Source organism: Pelodiscus sinensis, chromosome 2, assembly GCF_052426305.1.
Source record: "Pelodiscus sinensis isolate ZL-2025 chromosome 2, ASM5242630v1, whole genome shotgun sequence".
NCBI classification, from domain to species: domain Eukaryota; kingdom Metazoa; phylum Chordata; order Testudines; family Trionychidae; genus Pelodiscus; species Pelodiscus sinensis.
Genome location: NC_143053.1, coordinates 69,995,568 through 70,012,891, shown reverse-complemented (window position 1 = coordinate 70,012,891; position 17,324 = coordinate 69,995,568). Strand labels below are relative to the sequence as shown.

General features: G+C 37.9%; 1 protein-coding gene across 3 annotated transcripts in view; it reads left to right on the top strand.

Annotated features, from left to right (window-relative positions):
* SNTG1 (syntrophin gamma 1) overlaps positions 1–17,324 on the top strand; it is a 532,572-nt gene that overhangs the window by 256,673 nt on the left and 258,575 nt on the right. For 2 of the 3 annotated variants that reach the window (XM_006112171.5, XM_014577356.4), the window contains one exon: positions 6,500–6,634. In XM_006112171.5, coding sequence (XP_006112233.3) covers positions 6,500–6,634 — 135 coding nt within the window. Of the gene's footprint in view, positions 1–6,499; positions 6,635–11,385; positions 11,691–17,324 lie in introns of those variants that run through there. The other variant, XM_075920716.2, reaches the window with a different exon arrangement.

Genomic DNA, 17,324 nt, shown 5'->3' with positions numbered 1-17,324 from the left:
GAGTTCTAGAGAGATGTTAGACCATGCAGTCCAACTCCTGAGATTCAACCAGGATTGTACTCGGGGGGGAGGTGGGAAGTACCTGAGGACTCCTCTGTTGGTTCAGAGACTGATAAGTATGGAAGAGTTCAAATGTTTGTTCAAAACATATCCAAAGTATCCGAACTGCTACTAAAAATTTCCCAAGGAGTTCTTGTTCATGAACTGTTTTGGTGTTGCAGGGGTAGGCAAAAATGAAGTGAGGAAAAATTAAGTAACATTTTTGTGTTCTCTAGAATTCATTTGATCATTCCTAATTAAATCCTTAGTTGGCTCTATGAGAATCTATCATCTTCCCGTGCACTGGTTTTTCCCTTTTACGTGTCTGTTAATGCTACTCACAGGTAGGAGAGGAATGAAGGCAATGTAAAAGAGGATTTAATTTGGAGCTGTATTGAAAACCAGCTTTCATACCACAACACAATAGCTGCTTGTGCTTTGTTATATTTTAGAGTGTTCCATGTAAATTAAGACTGTGATCAATCTTTCAAAGGAGCAAAATGTTTTGTTATTCCCAGAGTTGTTTAGACTGAATAAACTCTGCCCACATGCATCTAGCTATTGACTTTTAATTTTATTGCAATACCTAATAGTGTCTACTTTCGTTATGTGCCACTTAATTCATGCAAAGGGAGCCTCTTTGTTTTGTGCACATTTTTTTCTGGAGATTTTTATTGGGTAATTGAGTCAGAAATATGCAGTCAAGTAAAGTGCAACTACTAAAAATAATGTATTAAAGGAAGAACTTATCCCGTTGCAAGCCGTAGATGTGGTGATGTTAAGCATTCAGTGCTATTGCTTGCTGCTATGAGAGATCCCCCCACAGGAAGAAATAGGGAGATCTGTCTGTGACAGAGTTTTCTTCCAGTGAGGAAATAAGTCACAGGGAGAATAATATAAGAGATTGCATTATATCTTTGGTGTAGACACTCTCCTATTTTGTGGAGGGACAGGTTCTCAATGGAAGTTTGGGTTAACTTATTGCTTTGTCTTAAAAATAATCTGCCCTGGGTTTTATGGGTATAGGCTCCCTTTACTATAGGAGCTTCTGACTATAAATGGGAGGATCTTTTGAGCTGTATTCTAGCCTTAGAGACTACAACTCCCATGATGCCTTGGAAAAGAGAGGGAAACTGTGTGCTCTTCCAGGCAGTGCAGGGAGAGAGCTGGGCTCCAATTTTGAGAGAAGGGCCAGATTGCTAGTGTAGAGCCTTTTCCAGTCCAGAGCTGCTGCTGGAAGCTAGAGCCTACTGCTGAGACCCTACTGGGGCTTTGATCTAGCCAGCTGACTAGGGACTGTTGGTGATTGTCCCTGGAGGAGAAAAACTCTGGCTGTGCCTGTGGCTAAGAAGGGCCAGCACAGGAGGTAACTGTGAGTAACTGTGGCTGTTTGGGAAAGTGCTCTGTGGGACAGAGCACAGAAGAAAGTCTGAATCCGCATCTTAAGAGAGCGGAAGTGATCTGCCCAGTGAGTCAGAGCTGATGTTAAAAACATCAGGCATTTGGGCACACAGGTGAGCATTGTTTGCTCCTGAGTAACCCAGGGAGGAAAGAGTGGGGTTACATGGGTAATAGACTAGCCCTTCCATTTCATCCATTCTGGCTCTTCCATTTAAAAGAAAGAGAAGTAAATGGTAGCACAGACACATAGTGGCTATGCTCTATGAAGGGTTCACAAAGTGAAGCTCCCATTAAGCTCACTGGGTGTTCTTTAGGTTGAACACTTACAAAATTGTGATCTCTAATATTTCCTTCTGTCACTTGTACAAAATTAATGATGCCACAAGCCCAGATAATAACACCGTAGATTGGGCAGTAGTGAGAGAACATTTTAACTTATTTGGTGGCCATATTTGAGTATAGCTGGTCAAAGATTTTAAAGAGATGTTTTCATAAAATGCATTTTTAATGAAAGCATTGACGTTGCATGTGTTTTTAAATCTTTGCAAAAATGCCGATGCTTTAATACATTGTTTTTGTCCAAATGTTATTGAAAAGATTAGCAAAATTTTTCATTTAACATAATTTAGCTTTCAGTAAATCAAAAATGTTTATAGCCTACTCAATAATGCTACAGAATAAATCATGAAAGCCTTTGAAATAACAAAAGGGTGGACTATTTGGAATGCTTCAAAATGAAAACAATTTATTACCCATTTCCCACACAAATAGGCTTTCATTTTATAGCCAAATCTAACGTTAAACAATTTCTCTGACATCCTCTTGGCCTGGGTCCCTTTCCAATGACAAGCACTGAAGAAAATAAAAAGCCTGGCTCTTTAGCCCTGTCCTTCAAGATGTCAATTACTTCCTACCTGCTATTCTTGAATGACAGCGGTCATCCTTTGCATGGGTCCTTATCCTCTCAATGAGAGATGGTGAGGTCAAGCACCAGCATATCTGTATTTTTCGTAATAGGGATTTGGTATGAAACGTGTATTTTGGACTTCCTCAATATTCTGGAGGAGTTTGCTGAATTGTGACAAAATCAGATCTATCATGGTTAGTTATAGGTGTGCAGCTGCTGTTCTGTTTCACCCATCAATACTTGGCATGATGAACTACACACTAGTTAGTGGCTTCCTTCCATCTGAGCCAGGCTGCTGCTTAGCTTGGGTCTGATGATGTGCCATATCTGATTCTATGGGTGTGATATTCCATGTGGTAGATTTGCCAGTTTGGGTTGGTCATATTTCTGAAGCTTTCATCACATGACAATCTTTAATGCAGGGGTGGGGAACCTTTTTTGGGTTGGGGCCACTGACCCACAGAAAAATAAGTTGTGGGCCACATACAAAAAACCCTCATTGATGTGGTCCCTTACTAAGAAGCAGAAAGATACTCTTCACAGTCCCCTTGCACACCAGAGCCTAGGATGGGGGCAGCCTCATAGATTTTGTATGCTCCAGCCATGAGAGGGATTGAGCACCAGCATGGGCTCCCTAATGCAATGGGGTGGTGCATGAGTTTCGGGGGCCAGATCCAGCCCCAGGCCTGAGGTTCCACACCCTTGTTTTAATGAAACCTTATCTTTAATTCCTGGAGTCTCCAGAACAATTCTGTAGGTTAGCAATCCTACATGGGAATTGAAACCACATTTAACTCTCCCAGTATAAGAGGGGGAGAGTTGCACATGTTCAGTTGCTGATTTTTGTGTCCTTTGTGCTGCAGCAGTAACAGAACAGGGTACATGCTAGTGTGGAGCAGTACAGCGAACACATTGGATCTCCAGAATCACTTCTAGGTCTTTCATTCTGTCTGGTTCCTCTAGCACAATGTTTCTCAAAGTGGTCCATGGACCCACTCTGAGAAAGCTGCTAATGGGTCACTCCAGTTTGTTTACCTACTGGCTCCACAGCCACGGTTCCCATTGGTGCCAATTTACCATTTGCTGCCAAGGGGAGCCACAGGAAGGAGCGGCCTGGGCCATGCCATTTCCTGTGGCGGCTCATGTTGGCTGCAAATGGTGAACCGGAGCTAATGTGAGCCGCGAGGCTCAGTGTTTGCTGTACCTGTATGTAGACAAACCAGAGTGGCCTTTTGGCAGCTTTCTCTGAATGGCTCTTTGGACCGTTTTGAGATACACTGCTCTAGCAGAGTAACAACATTTATCAAACTTCTTCCTGTCTTTTCAACTCATTTGTACATGCGTACTTATTTTCTGCACATTCTTGAAGTAAGGTTTCATCAGCTTATTACTGGAAGCTCCTCCTTAAAACCCATTAGTACTCTTAGTCCCTGAGGGAGCAGTTATATTTCCTCTCAACAGATTCAGTGGGCATCTCTATTTAGTTATCTCCTTAGCAGAGTGTCTACCAAAGCGCTACCATTTCCTTGACTTCTGCCCCTTCCCACACTGAGGAAAAGAAAACATTTTTTAAACCAAGCAGGTAGAATCCTACACATTTAGAAATCAGCGATCATTTTGCCATTGATATTATTGGGGCTAGGATTTCACTCCACTTGCTTTATTAGCATTGTACAGTTCTCCAGGTTCCTGGATTAGATCTCCCAAAATTAGAAGAATCTGAGATACCTTGTTGCAGAAGTCAGCTGAAGTCTGAACCTTCTTACAGGCTCTACTTAACCCTTCAATGATATTCTCGATTGCTATCAAGAGAACTCTCTGGTAGTGTATGAAGAGTTGCTTAGTTACTCTCTAAAATAAGGACAATTTCATTCTGAAATACTTTTTTTTTCATATGCATCTGCCACACCCCTGCTGATTGATTTTAAGGTGACATCTTTGGATTATATGGCTGAGCCCACCATGGATAGGAACTGCTCCTTATGTCTCTCCGGGATCTTGCGCAAAAATGGTTTTTTGTGCAAAACGGACACATCTACACTGCATGTTTTTGCATAGTCTCTTTTGACAAAACATGTACTGTAGACACAGCCTTACTGGTTAACCTTTTATATCCCTATTCTGGATGTGGTTACATGGCTTTTGGCAGTTACTGGGATTGTGCAAATATGTGTGCTAGAGGGGGAAAAAAAGGAGAAAAGTAATAGAAAAGAAAAATAAATGTTTTTCTGCTTCCTCAAGATTTTAAAGAGGGGTTTTTTTTGTTTTCCTTTTAATTTTGTAAAATTATCTTGATGGTATCCTTTTAATATCAATTTATAAACAATTTTCTCACACCAAAAAATCCTGTTGCACAGAAGAACTCTCATTTCCAGTCATTTTGGATGCAGGCATTGTATGAAATCTTGTACAGAGAAATTTTTACTGTGTATTTTCCACACAGACTCTGAGGTAAAGATTAATAAGTACCATATGCATACACCTCTTAGCCACTTCACTTCCAATACGTTTCAAGTATACTAGTAGAAGTGGTATAAGAGACATATTCACAATGCCAACGTGCATTAGTTTAAAAGCACCTTGATAGAAGTTAAATAATCCTAAACATTTTTTGACTTGTAACAGTGTTTTTAAATAAAAAAAAGTAAAAGCCATAGCATGAAGTAGGATATCAAAGGAAGCTAAGATCTATGATCTCTTTTTTTTCCTCCGTCTGCTTAACTGCAGTTTGCCCTGTTTGAAAAGTAAAACAAAAGCATAGGGTACACTGATTTAAATCATGTATTTAAACCAGCAATCAGGAAAACTTGATTTAAATATTTAATTTTAATTTTGTTTTGCATTTGAAATTTTTAGTTATTTTGCTAAAGGAAGGTTGATTCTTCTAATTGATTAGTAACAGCTGAAACCTGTTGATTTGCCTTTTACTGTAGCCTTTACACTAAATTTCGTAATTCTTTTTGATAATACAAGGAGACATGTCTATACACACTGATTTAAGCAATTATTGAGCTTAGCATACATTATTCAGATGAATAATTTTTATGTTTTTGTTTGAAAATGTTGAATAATGCATTTATTCACATAATGAGGAGGCGGAGATTTTTTTTATTTTTGTTTTCTGTAAAGATGCATTCGTTAGAAATTGAAATCCAATTATATATTCAAAACAGTATTTTAAAAGCTATAAATTAAATAAAACTACTTTAAACATGTAGATATATAAGGGAAAAAAGGAAGTTTATCAAAACATGTTTTGCATTTCAAGTTAACTATTCTGTTAAATAAAACATATATTCTCTATAGTGGGAACCGGACTGATTGTTTCTTCTCATCATGTCCTTCAAGATTTTAAAACTAGTGGAACGCATCATCTCACACTCACATGCTATTCATAAATTGGAAGAGGAAAATAAGCCTTCCTTCTTTTTAAATTCCCAATCAGTTTCTCAACTATAAATGAAGTAATTATTTAATTGAGTTAGATGAATAAATTGAAATGAACAGAGGATGATACAACAGTATAAAAAATTGGCCTATCACTTTAAACTCTGGTTCCAGGCACTTAGCCTGTCATTTCTACCAGGTCATTGTTTTGATTTTCTTTCAAACTTCATCAGCAAGCATGTAATGCTCAAATATTATTTTTGTTCATTTAAATGATGTTTATCCATTCTGCAAAGGCATGAATGAAGTACCCTTCATATAAACTAGATATTGTACATGGCAATATTGGCTTTTGTAAATTACTCTTTATTTATATATGATTATTTTGGAGATGTTAAATTAAGTTTATTTCTTTTGGTTAGATGCTATTCTTATCTCATGAGCAGATGGATAAGGCATCCAACAATTAATTATCTGACACCAAAGTATATGTTCTCACTGAAGCTATTGACAAAGATTGTATTAATTCATCAGCAAGGTCAGGCCCACAACATTTAAAAAAAGTCAACAGTAGCCAACTGCTACAAGTAACTATGATAATCTCATGTACCTGTTTGTGATAACTGAATTCAGTATTTTCAAGTTAAGGTGGCTCCATTATAAATAACCTAAGAAATATCAATGTATCTGCTTTATAATATGGGCATTCCTGATGATAAAATTTGGAAACTAAGCAAATTTTTCTCTCTGTTCCTTCCTTTGAAGACAAAGACAGGGATTTGTTTGCTGCAGGATGGTAATCAGGAGCCTTTCAAAGTGCGACTGCACTTAGCCAAAGATATTTTGATGATCCAGGAGCAGGATGTGATCTGTGTGTCTGGTGAGCCTTTCTATTCTGGTGTAAGTAGTCTTTTATTTCTTCCATAAAGGATTATTATATAAATGAAATAATAGTGTATAGACTTTATAATTCACCCAACTTTGTCTTCACTTTGAAGGAGCTCTGCCTAAGCATATGTAAATGTGGTATCTTACGTTAATAGCTATGGATACTAGGTTAGGAAGAAGCTGCCATATGTAGCAGTACAGTGTGCCCTTCACTACTTAGTCATGGGGTATTGTTTGAGTGCTGAAATCATCATAACTTAGGACCACTGGGTAACATATAAATGGTATGGCTAATTTTTTTGTGTGTCACAATCCAAGTAGTACACATCCTCGAGAGTAATTATACATGTGAGCTGCTAGTTTAAAGTCAATGGACTAATCACATTCTAAAAGTTATTCGTCTTGTTAGGTGCTTTGATGGATCAGGATCTATGAATGATGCCCTCTGCTGCTATTGGTTGCATAATATAGTACCATGACACTGGACTTTATTTTCAGGTTCTGTGTCCATGCACTGGCTATCACTTTGAGTTCAACTATAGTGGTGTATTAGTGATAGGAGTCATTATCTTCAATCCAATATTTCTAATCACTGAGTCTTCCACATATAATATGTTATTATAGTTTGTTGGTGGTAGATAGAATTACTAGAAGTACTTGCATTTAAGTGCCATATTGATATAAGAGGCTTGAACCAATTTGGTTCTGTAGTTTAATGGTATACTGTAGACATTACTCTAGAGAGCCTTAGAAATTGTTAGTTCAAAAACCTAAAGTAAGGATATTATTCTCTGACAGACTTCTGTACATGGGTTATATATTTTTATTATATTTTAGAAGATGGTTCCAGAGCTCATGAAACTAGTTACTATTCATTTCCATTGACTTTTGCAATGGAGACTGTAATTATATTTTAAGAGATTTTTTTAAGGTTTACTCCCAACAGTTATAAATGCTTCCTTCTCCTGTTCAACTAAATGAAGCTATCAAAAGATTTCATGTAGCATCTTGCACAGGGTCTGTCTGTCAGTTTTCTAGGATTGATGTATGTATTAATTAATAATAATTGCTGTTGTAACCCTGTATTTTATCTCTGTATAAAATTGCAGTACCTGTCACATTCTGGGGTGCAATCCAGGCCAGTGAGCGGTTGTGTCACCATCTACCGCATAATCTTGAATACCTTACAATGCTTTGCTGTTGTAGCTTCTAGCCTGTACTGTTCCCAAATAGCCTACTAGCATGCAGGTCACAAGCTGAGTGTCTGTGTGCTAGATAGGCCTGGTTCAGCAGTTCTGACCCATAGCTACACTTTAGGTCTACAGCCCATAACTTCCACTCTGACTTTCACCAGCCTTGGTTAATAATTGCATGGTGACCTCAACACACTCCCAGTCCCCAATCTTCTCCAAACATCTGTTTTCTGCAATGAGTAGTCCTCTTCTGGACAGGTTCAAATAATAAGGCTCATTGGCCATTTGAGAAATACGTATTCAAATGTATTAAATAAATTGGAGTTACCACACAGTTCATTTTCAACACAGCACTGGTTTGACTTACATGAAAACTAAAATAAGTTTATTGCCAAAAGAAAATAGGATTGTACATGAATTCAGCTATAAGAGAGATTAGAAATGGAAGCAGCAGATTAAAGTGAAAACAGCCAGTTAACTGTCTAAAACTTCATCTAGTGAGTTTTAGTTTAAGGCTTTGTTCAAGATGGTCTTTCTCCCCACAGCCTTCCAGCAAGATAGTGACTGAATCCCTCCTTGGTCAGGATTTCTCCCAAAGATGCAGCAGTCTTTGTCTTCTTGGGTGAAAGACAGAACTTGAAGATTCCTGCCCCTTTGTTTCATAGTCCAGTGCACCTGTGAAGTGGATTCTTCAGAAGGTTACCCCTCCAAGTAAAGTTAATTGAAGCAGCAAGGAAGATAAGATGGAGTGGGGGGAGAGTGAAAGAAGCACCACAGTCGTCTTATCTCTACTTACGTTTGCTGAAATACAATTGTTCTGTCTCCTGCCATCTCTGTCTCTTGCTGTCTGAGACCATAGTCACTCTTTAGATATAAATTGAGGTAAACACAAATATCTTTGGTTAGGATAGATCTGTTTAATAATTTTTGCCAAGGCTAGTTGGAAAGAATTTATGACTTTGGGTGTGTCTACACTGCAGGGCTTAACTCAAAATAATCTACGCAAATTGAGCTACGTCAATTGTGTATCTTATTTCGAAATACGGAGCATCTATGCAGCACTTCTTTTGAAATAGAGCACTCTTCCTCTGACTTTCCTTATTCCTTGTACGTTGAGGGTTATAGGAGTCAGAGTAAGAAATACTCCAGCTTGACGGTATTTTGACATTATTTCGAAATAACTGCCTGAAGTGTAGACACGGACTAAGTTATTTTGGAATAGCGCTAGTTATTTTGAAAAGCATTGCAGTGTAGATGTACTCTTTATGTATAATGTCAATACATACATATAGCCTTGATATTATTGACCAGTGAGTTATTAGTTTTCAAGGCATATTTTGTACAAAGATTGTTACAATAGTATGTAAGAATATACAAACAGGCGTAGTGCATCAGACCACAGGTCCATCTGGCCCAGCATCTTGTCTTCTGATGGTAGCTAATGCAGTGTGCTTCATTGGAAATGAACAGAGCATTTCATAATCATCATCCCCTATCGCCCATTCCAAACTTTTGTCAAACAGAGGCTAGGGATGCCACCTATGCCCCATTCTGGATAATAGTTATTGATGGGCCAGCCCTCCATGAATTTACCTAGTACTTTTGACCATATTATAGTCTTGGCCTTTTCGGTGTCCTCTGGCAAAGAGTTCAACAAGTTGACTGCATCGTGGGAAGAAATGCTTCCTTTTGTTTGTTTTAAACCTGGTATCTGTTAATTTCATTTGTTGACTCCTAGTTCTTGTGTTATGAGGAGTAAATAACACTTCCTTTTTTACTTTCTTCATACCAGTCATGATTTTATAGACCTCTAACATATCCCCCTTTAGTCATCTTTTTCCTAGTCTTATTTCTCTCTCCTCATATGGAAGCTGTTCCATTTCCTTAATCTTTTTTCTGTACAGTTTCCAATTCCAATATATTTTTTGATATATGGTGACCATATCTGCACACAGTATGCAGGATACAAGTGTGCCATAAATTTATATAGAGGCAATAAGTTATCTTCTGTCTTGTGCAGGGTGCAAATATGGAGATGCATTCAGTTATAACTCCCTAGAATGTTAGCCACTAGCTGAATCAAAGGCAGCAGCTTAGAACCTTCTTTCCTGGAAAGGGATCTGCCACCATATTTACTTTTCCTTTTTACAGGTATAATCTCCATATCATAGTCTTAGGGTACATCTACACAGCAGTGTTATTTCAGAATAACTGATGTTATTCCAAAATTACGTAGAGCGCGTCTACACCATAAGCAGTTATTTCAAAATAATGTTGTGTTGAAGGACTTCTTACTCTGACTCCTGTAACCCTCATTTCATAAGGAATAAAGGAAGTTGAAGGAAGAATGTTCTTCCTTCAACCTCCTGCTGTATAGACAGCACCAAAAGTAGAGTTAAGCTATTTTGACTTAAGCTACGCAATTGATGTAGCTGAAGTTGCGTAGCTTAATTTTACTTTAGCCCTGTTGTGTGGACGTACTCTTAGAGCTCTACCAGAGTAGCTTGGAATTGCATTTAGTTTTGTGTAAACTGACTAATGTATAATTGAGTACCTTGATTTTTTCCGTTCAAAAGGATAGGGTTGTAATTGCTTGACTGTCCACATAATGACATAATATTCTTTCTCTATGGCAGAATAATTCAGTTCAGTGAGTGTCAGTTTCTTCCTTCAAGAAACAATGGAGTATTTCTTCTTGTTCTCCCCGAGTGTATTATTACTAACTTTAAACCAGTGTCTGATGCATCCATACACAGCTCAATCATTTTGTCAAAATCAGAATAGGCTTTTCGGACAAGAAGACGCTCAAGGTTTGATAGGCATGCTGATAGGCTGGTTGTGAGTGGCCCATAATCAAAACTACAGCAACCAAACATTGCGAGATACCTGCCGGTACAGGGCAGAGGGTGACAACATCCCTAACTAGTCTGAATTATACCCCACCTCCCCGAGTCATTTGTTTACGTAACAACATAAAAAGCGCATACCATAATCAGCCTATAATATAATCAGTATTAAAATAATTCTCCTGGATCTCTACCCCCAAAATAAATTACTCTCCTCTCTCTACCAACCCTCTCAGACAAAAATGTCTGTGATTGAACTATTGAGAGGTGTACGAGAACCAATTAATGGAAACCAAGGTGTTTAAGTTCCCTTCACATCTTTAAAAATCTCAATATGATTAAACAAATAGGGTTCCTTATGTAATTGAAAGAATATGAACACACTCCCTATGCATAGTTTGGTTATTTGCATGCACAGTGTAATTTGTTCAGTCCTGTATGAATGAAGTGTGTATATCACTGTTCACTGATTTGGTTTGTGTACTCTATAAGGACTGTGGCTGTTACTTTCAGCAGCTCTGGAGTGCTGTATTAAAATCTGTGGCTGTCCCTTCCATTCCATAGACTACCCTCAGCAGCACATTGAGCTTCTGTGCACCCAGGCAGAAGGTTGCCCACTTAATTGCACCACGCTGCAGCACTGCCACTTTGCCAGGCCAATACTGGGTTTATTTATTTAAAATATTTTTATCACTTCCAAAATGGCTTTAATTAATATGCTGTAGCATCTGTTACTTATGCTGAACTTGGCATTTTAAATAACTTCATGGCATGTCTATTTAATATTTTTCATTAAACTTGAAGGGTTTACCCTACAGTTGTCGTCTTCTGTCTTTTCAGAAGATTATTGTAAAAGTTAACAAATGATTTGCTAACAGTCCTGCCCCTGATTAATTGCCTCGTTTATATCAATATGCCTATGCTTTATATCAATGTGGTGATGAGGATTTTCTATTCTCTTGGCAGTGCCACTGTGGGGCTAGACACTTTTGAGCCCTTTACCATGATTTCGTCTGGGATTAAGACAAGGTACTAAATCAATAGGTTAATTCTAACTAAGGATGATCAACGTTTCACAGACTGTTAACTACCTTTTGTCATAGACAATTTAAATAATCTTGAATCATGTGCTCTAAGATGATTAAACTGGTCCCATGGGGCTCCTCCTCTTGTACTCAGTAGATTTTTTCTGTTTAGTTCTTGCTGAGTGTTAAGGTGTTCTTTCTATGCCATTCTAGTTAATATGAATGATATAAATCCCTTTGAAAACATAGCTACTATAAATGGATCTGTTCTGATCTGTATCCAATACTGAACCATCTATAAATCATATTATAAAGGAAATATATGTATTGTAAGTGAAGAACAATAATACAATTAAACTTTACAAATCAGTAGACATAGTAGCAACCACTTGTGATCCTTTATACATGCATCTTTAAAATCAATTGTAAAATGCATGTTACAATCAGATTATGCTACTCTTACAAATAGAACAATGCCTTCGTTTGGTCCCAGTTCAGAAACTTTTATATTTAGGAAGTCATCGTAAGCACATTCTTAGCTTTCAAGTGAGGAACCTATTTATGTGCCTTCCTGAATAGGGACAGACTTCAGTAGATATGAAAGTGACTTCCGGGTACTCCAGAAATAGTGTCATAGATATCAATGAGACATGCTGTGCATTGCGATACTAGTTCATATAAAAAGTCTCAGAGAGGTAGGTGTGTTGATCTATGACCCACTTCCACCCTGTCATGATTTGCTTCATTAACTCATGCAACTTCTTCCCTATATATACTCCTGTTTCTGTTACTTCCACTCTAATTCACCTGATGAAGTGGGTTTTACCCAAAGAAACTTAGGCCCTAATAAATCTAAAGTGCCACAAGACTCCTCATTACTTCATATGAATGATTAGCTATTAGAATGGATTCCACTTAATGTTTATTGCAGAAGATGTTTTAGTGTCCAAATGTTAGGGAAATACGCAAGAACCTTTTTCTTTCTTTGGCTATAGAAGGCTAAAGCATCAAATTAATTTAAAAATGAAATGTGAATAAAGTAGTGTTAATCCTTCAAGAAGAGTTTTTCTTTCTCTAGCACCTTGTAATAAAAGTATTAGTGTTAGGTAAGAAAGTTTTGTGAAATTCCAAGGGAAAAGGGTGATAGCTTCACTAGATCAATTGGCTCACCAAATCAACAGTTTTTATTAGTGGCACTCATAGTTATCTGTGGTGAAAAGAATATAAAATTAAGATTGATGATTATTTGGTAAAATGGTAAGATATATTTGGAAAAAACAATGCTTTTCAAGTACTGGACTATCAAAGAATGCCAGTTTATGGTATGAAACAGTATTGCAATCTTAAACGTAAAAAGATGTACTTGCAATTTGCAGAAACTTTCATGATTGCTGAAGACGCTAGCAGAGTAATAGTTAGAATAATGAGGCTTTTTATTTAAAAAACCCAACAAATTAAAACTGAATCAACAAATCTAAACTAAACAAACCCTCAGTTGTGTCAGATATAATTTATATAATAATAATTGTTATAAATGACAGAAAATAGAAAAAACTTTTTCCCCAAAAATTGTTTGCTGCTAGAATGACAATAAAATTAACTTGCAAGAGACTTGCTTTTAAACAAAAAAGACAAAATATTGCACAGGTGGTAGAAGACTCAGGTCTCATATGGATCAGCCCTTAAATCCAAAATTCAATTTGTTCAGGCTTGCAGATGGATAGTCTGCTCTAAGGTAAATTGTGGCCATGAACACCGAACTGTGGCCATTGGAAACTGTAAGTGGCCATGCCTGTGGAAGCTCAGGTAAACAAAGCATTTAGTAGCCCCCCATTGGCTAACCCAGATGAACCAGATGCAGCATGAATGCTGGAGGTTCCTCTCCCATGCTTATGAGTTTGGACTTCAGGGGCTAAATTTATACTGCAAGGCTATGTCTATACTACAGACAAGATCGAAGCAGCTGCAGTCAATCTTCCAGGATTTGAATTAGTGGGTGTAGTGAAGACACACTAATTTGAACTGAGAGGGTGCTTCCATTGATGCTGATAGTACTGCTTCTATGAGGAGTAAGGGAAGTCGAAGGAAAGGGTGCGCCAAAATCTGAGTTAAGATACTTTGACTTAAGTGACACAATTAAAATAGCTGAAGTTGCATATCTTAATTGGAACTTATCCCCTAATGTAGACCAGACCTAAAAAAATTAACAAATCATATGCCCCACAAAAGGGGTATCCAAAGTACTCAGGTCAGAATAAATGTTTGAAGTGACCAAGAGGGAATAGAAGGCAACATATTTCTTGGGCCACAAGAAGATGTGCTTGATGATAGCATCCTACAACAACAGCATTTTATGAAAAAACACTAATTCACCAAGAAAAGGAGTCACCAAGTTCTCTAGCATCTGTCTTGTTGTTTCTGTAATAAATGTTATTAATACCTACCCTGAAAGAGTTTTTGCAGAAGTGGATTCCCATATCAGTCTAGAAAATCAACAATATGAAAACTTAATACCTTAAAAAAATATATGTTGCCAGGCATTTCTTCTTTTTCTGTAAGACTGTTATGAAAATAGTGTATTCAGGCTGACAAAGTATTGCTAAAATTCTACAACACAAGGCACTGATTTCTGGTATTCTGAAGTGCTTTCTCTGAAGTTCAGGAGTGCACCATAAAGTCCTAGGGTGGACTGCAATGGTATTTCTTGAACTTGTCCTCATTATTAAAGTATTATAGCAAGCATTATTGATGACCATTAGTGATTTTTCTAGATTTAGTGGCAGCATAAATGCTTTGAAATCCAAGGGACATTAGTATAAGTCCCACCAAGATTCAAATCCTTTCCACAGTGACAAAACACAGGTGACTGATTCCATTTGCCTGGTCTGATACTGTGTTGTCGAATAGTAAGCTAATATTAAATTTTTGCAGCATTCTGTGATTAAGGATCTTTTGGTTAGATTCACAGGGGCAATGTTTAGTTAGTTAATATTTTGAATGTTAATTACTAATTTTGGAATTAAGACACGCTTTTGGAAAACAGTTCCTTGGAATATGATAGCACGGTCCATCCATCACTGTCTATGGGGTTTGATTTACAAACATATTTAAAGGGAGTATTTTCCCCATTTAATAGATGAAAAATCTGAGGCACCAAAGAGTATCTGTTTATAACACCAGAGACGACAACATTGTCACTGTAATTAATATAAACCAAATCTCCTGATTCCCACTCATAAGCATTAATCACAAGGACATACTATTTTTTGTCACCAGAGTAAGTAATTAACATCACAAATCTCTATATATTTCTTCTTCTTTTCAATCTGGCACTTGTGAAAACAAGTGGTTTCATAGCTTCATAGACAAAAGCTTCATGCTTGTTTTAGAATAGAAATGAACAAATTATAGATAATTTCTTTGATTAATTTTACCTCTCTTTTTTTGTAGAGACTCCACAAACACCACTATTCCTTGAAATTATTTGTTTCAAAAAAATAATAATTTTTTGTTTCTTTAAATTGAAAATTCAGACTGTTGCTTAGTTGTGACTAGTCAGGTAAATCATATCATATTATTTCCCTTTCCTTACACATTCTAGTTTTGGACATTTGTGAAAAATGAATTTTAATGTCGTCCATGAGTATTTGAGCAGGTAAGCTAAAAAATTAGCATCAGGTACAAGAATAATCTCTCGCTATATAATTTTCTTTCCTGACATGCAACAGAATGACATCATTAGGTTCTCTGGCTACAAAAGCTGCCAGAGAGAGGGGAGTTGGCGAGCATAGCGAGCAGCGGACACAGTCCCCTAGTAAAGAGTTAATAATTTAGAAGGATAAACATTAGCAAAGGAAATTTGTTCAAATTTCAGAACTTTTTTTGTTAATATTACTTTAGTTCTGAAGCTTAATACAGCTTAGACAGTGCCATTAACAGCTTTCTTAAACCTGAGCAAAAAGGCAATTCATCCTTGGTTTCTCTACTGAAATTGGCAGTAAAGATGCCAGTTATGATGGTGATTTTTGTCATGTGGGTGTCTAACAGCTAGGAAGAAGACTGAGGCTGTAAACACTTTGCACTAAAGCCATCAAAAAGCCATCAGCTGGCTGTAACTGTGATTCTTTTCCAGTTTTGCACAAGTTTTAACGAATGATACAGAGCTGAGTGATCTAAACAGCTATTGTCTAGCGACAATCCAATCCCCTCTCTGTTTTTCCTTTTTTATATTGAAAAATTCAACTCACTAAAACAATACATTGACATTTCAAAATAGAATTGCCTTTAGCTAGGCCAAATGTGAAAGATCAAAATAGCCTACCTCTTCTCACAGAAATCGAGTCTTTTCTTTTAACAGAAAATCTAATGACAACCACTCCCCCAAAAAACTTTCAAAGGCCAAAGTATCATTAATTAGTATAGTCTGTGAAGAACGTTCTCACTAAGGCTATTTCTATACTGGTTTTTTTTTTTTTGTGGAAGAGGATATGCAAATGGCATGCTCATTTGCAGATCTTCTTCCAATTCTTTTTGTGGAAGAGGTTTTGCAACTAAAAAGCCTCATGTAGACGGGGTCATTTATCAGAAAAACACCCTTTTTTTGCAAGATCCTGTAAACCTCAATTTTTGAGGAATAAGGGATCTTGCAAAAAATAGATTTTTTTCCCCCAACAAATGGCCCTGTCTACACTTGGCTTTTTAGTGGCAAAACCTCTTCTGCCAAAAGAATTGGTAGAAGATATGCAAATGAGCATGCTATTTGCATATCCTCTTTGGCAAAAAACCCTGCAGTATACACATAGCCTCAGTATCAGATGTTCAGGTGAAGAATGACTGTGTGTATTTTTGATTGGTTGGTTGGTTGGTTTTTAATATACAACATCTAGTGTCTATGAAAGAAACTGGATAGACCGCTTTGGACTCTGAGAAACTGAGTTGAGCACTCCTAACTAAGGACCTATGCTTAATAATGACTTTTTTAAATATGAGAACAAGCAGAAGGCTGAATGGTTAGGTTCACTGAGGCCAATTTATACAAACTGTAGAGCACATGGTAGTCTAGGCCAGTGGTTTCCAACCTTTTTAATACCGTGGACCGGCAAACCCATTCACAAACTTTTGGCAGATCAGTAACATTTTATTTGCATATTTATTATGCAGTCGCCATGTGACAGGCATCTGCCACACCTGAAGCCAGCTGTTTGCGATGGATCTGGGAGCTGGGGTTCACCACTGCCCCATGAACTCCCCCAGAGTCAGTCCTAACCCCTAGAGCCCCCCTCTCCTCCACTACTCCACCAGCAACAGCCTCTGACCCCAGAGTCCCCTGCATCCAACCCCCCTTGAGCCAGCCCCCCATCCCAAACACCTCAGTGCAAACCCCCCACCACCAGACCTCCCCAGCGCCTCCTGTTTCCAGAACCCCACCTCACCCAACCCCTCAGAATTCCCCCCGTGCTAGCCCCTAAGCCCCAATATTAGCCCCATCCCCAGAGTCCCCCAGTGCCAGCCCTGTCCCAATAGCCCTCCCACTACTAGGCCTGCCACCAGAATCCCTAGTGCTAGCTCCCCACTCCAGATGCCCCAGTGCCCCACAGTGTCAGTTCCCCACCTCTTAGAGCCCCCCATCCCCAGACCC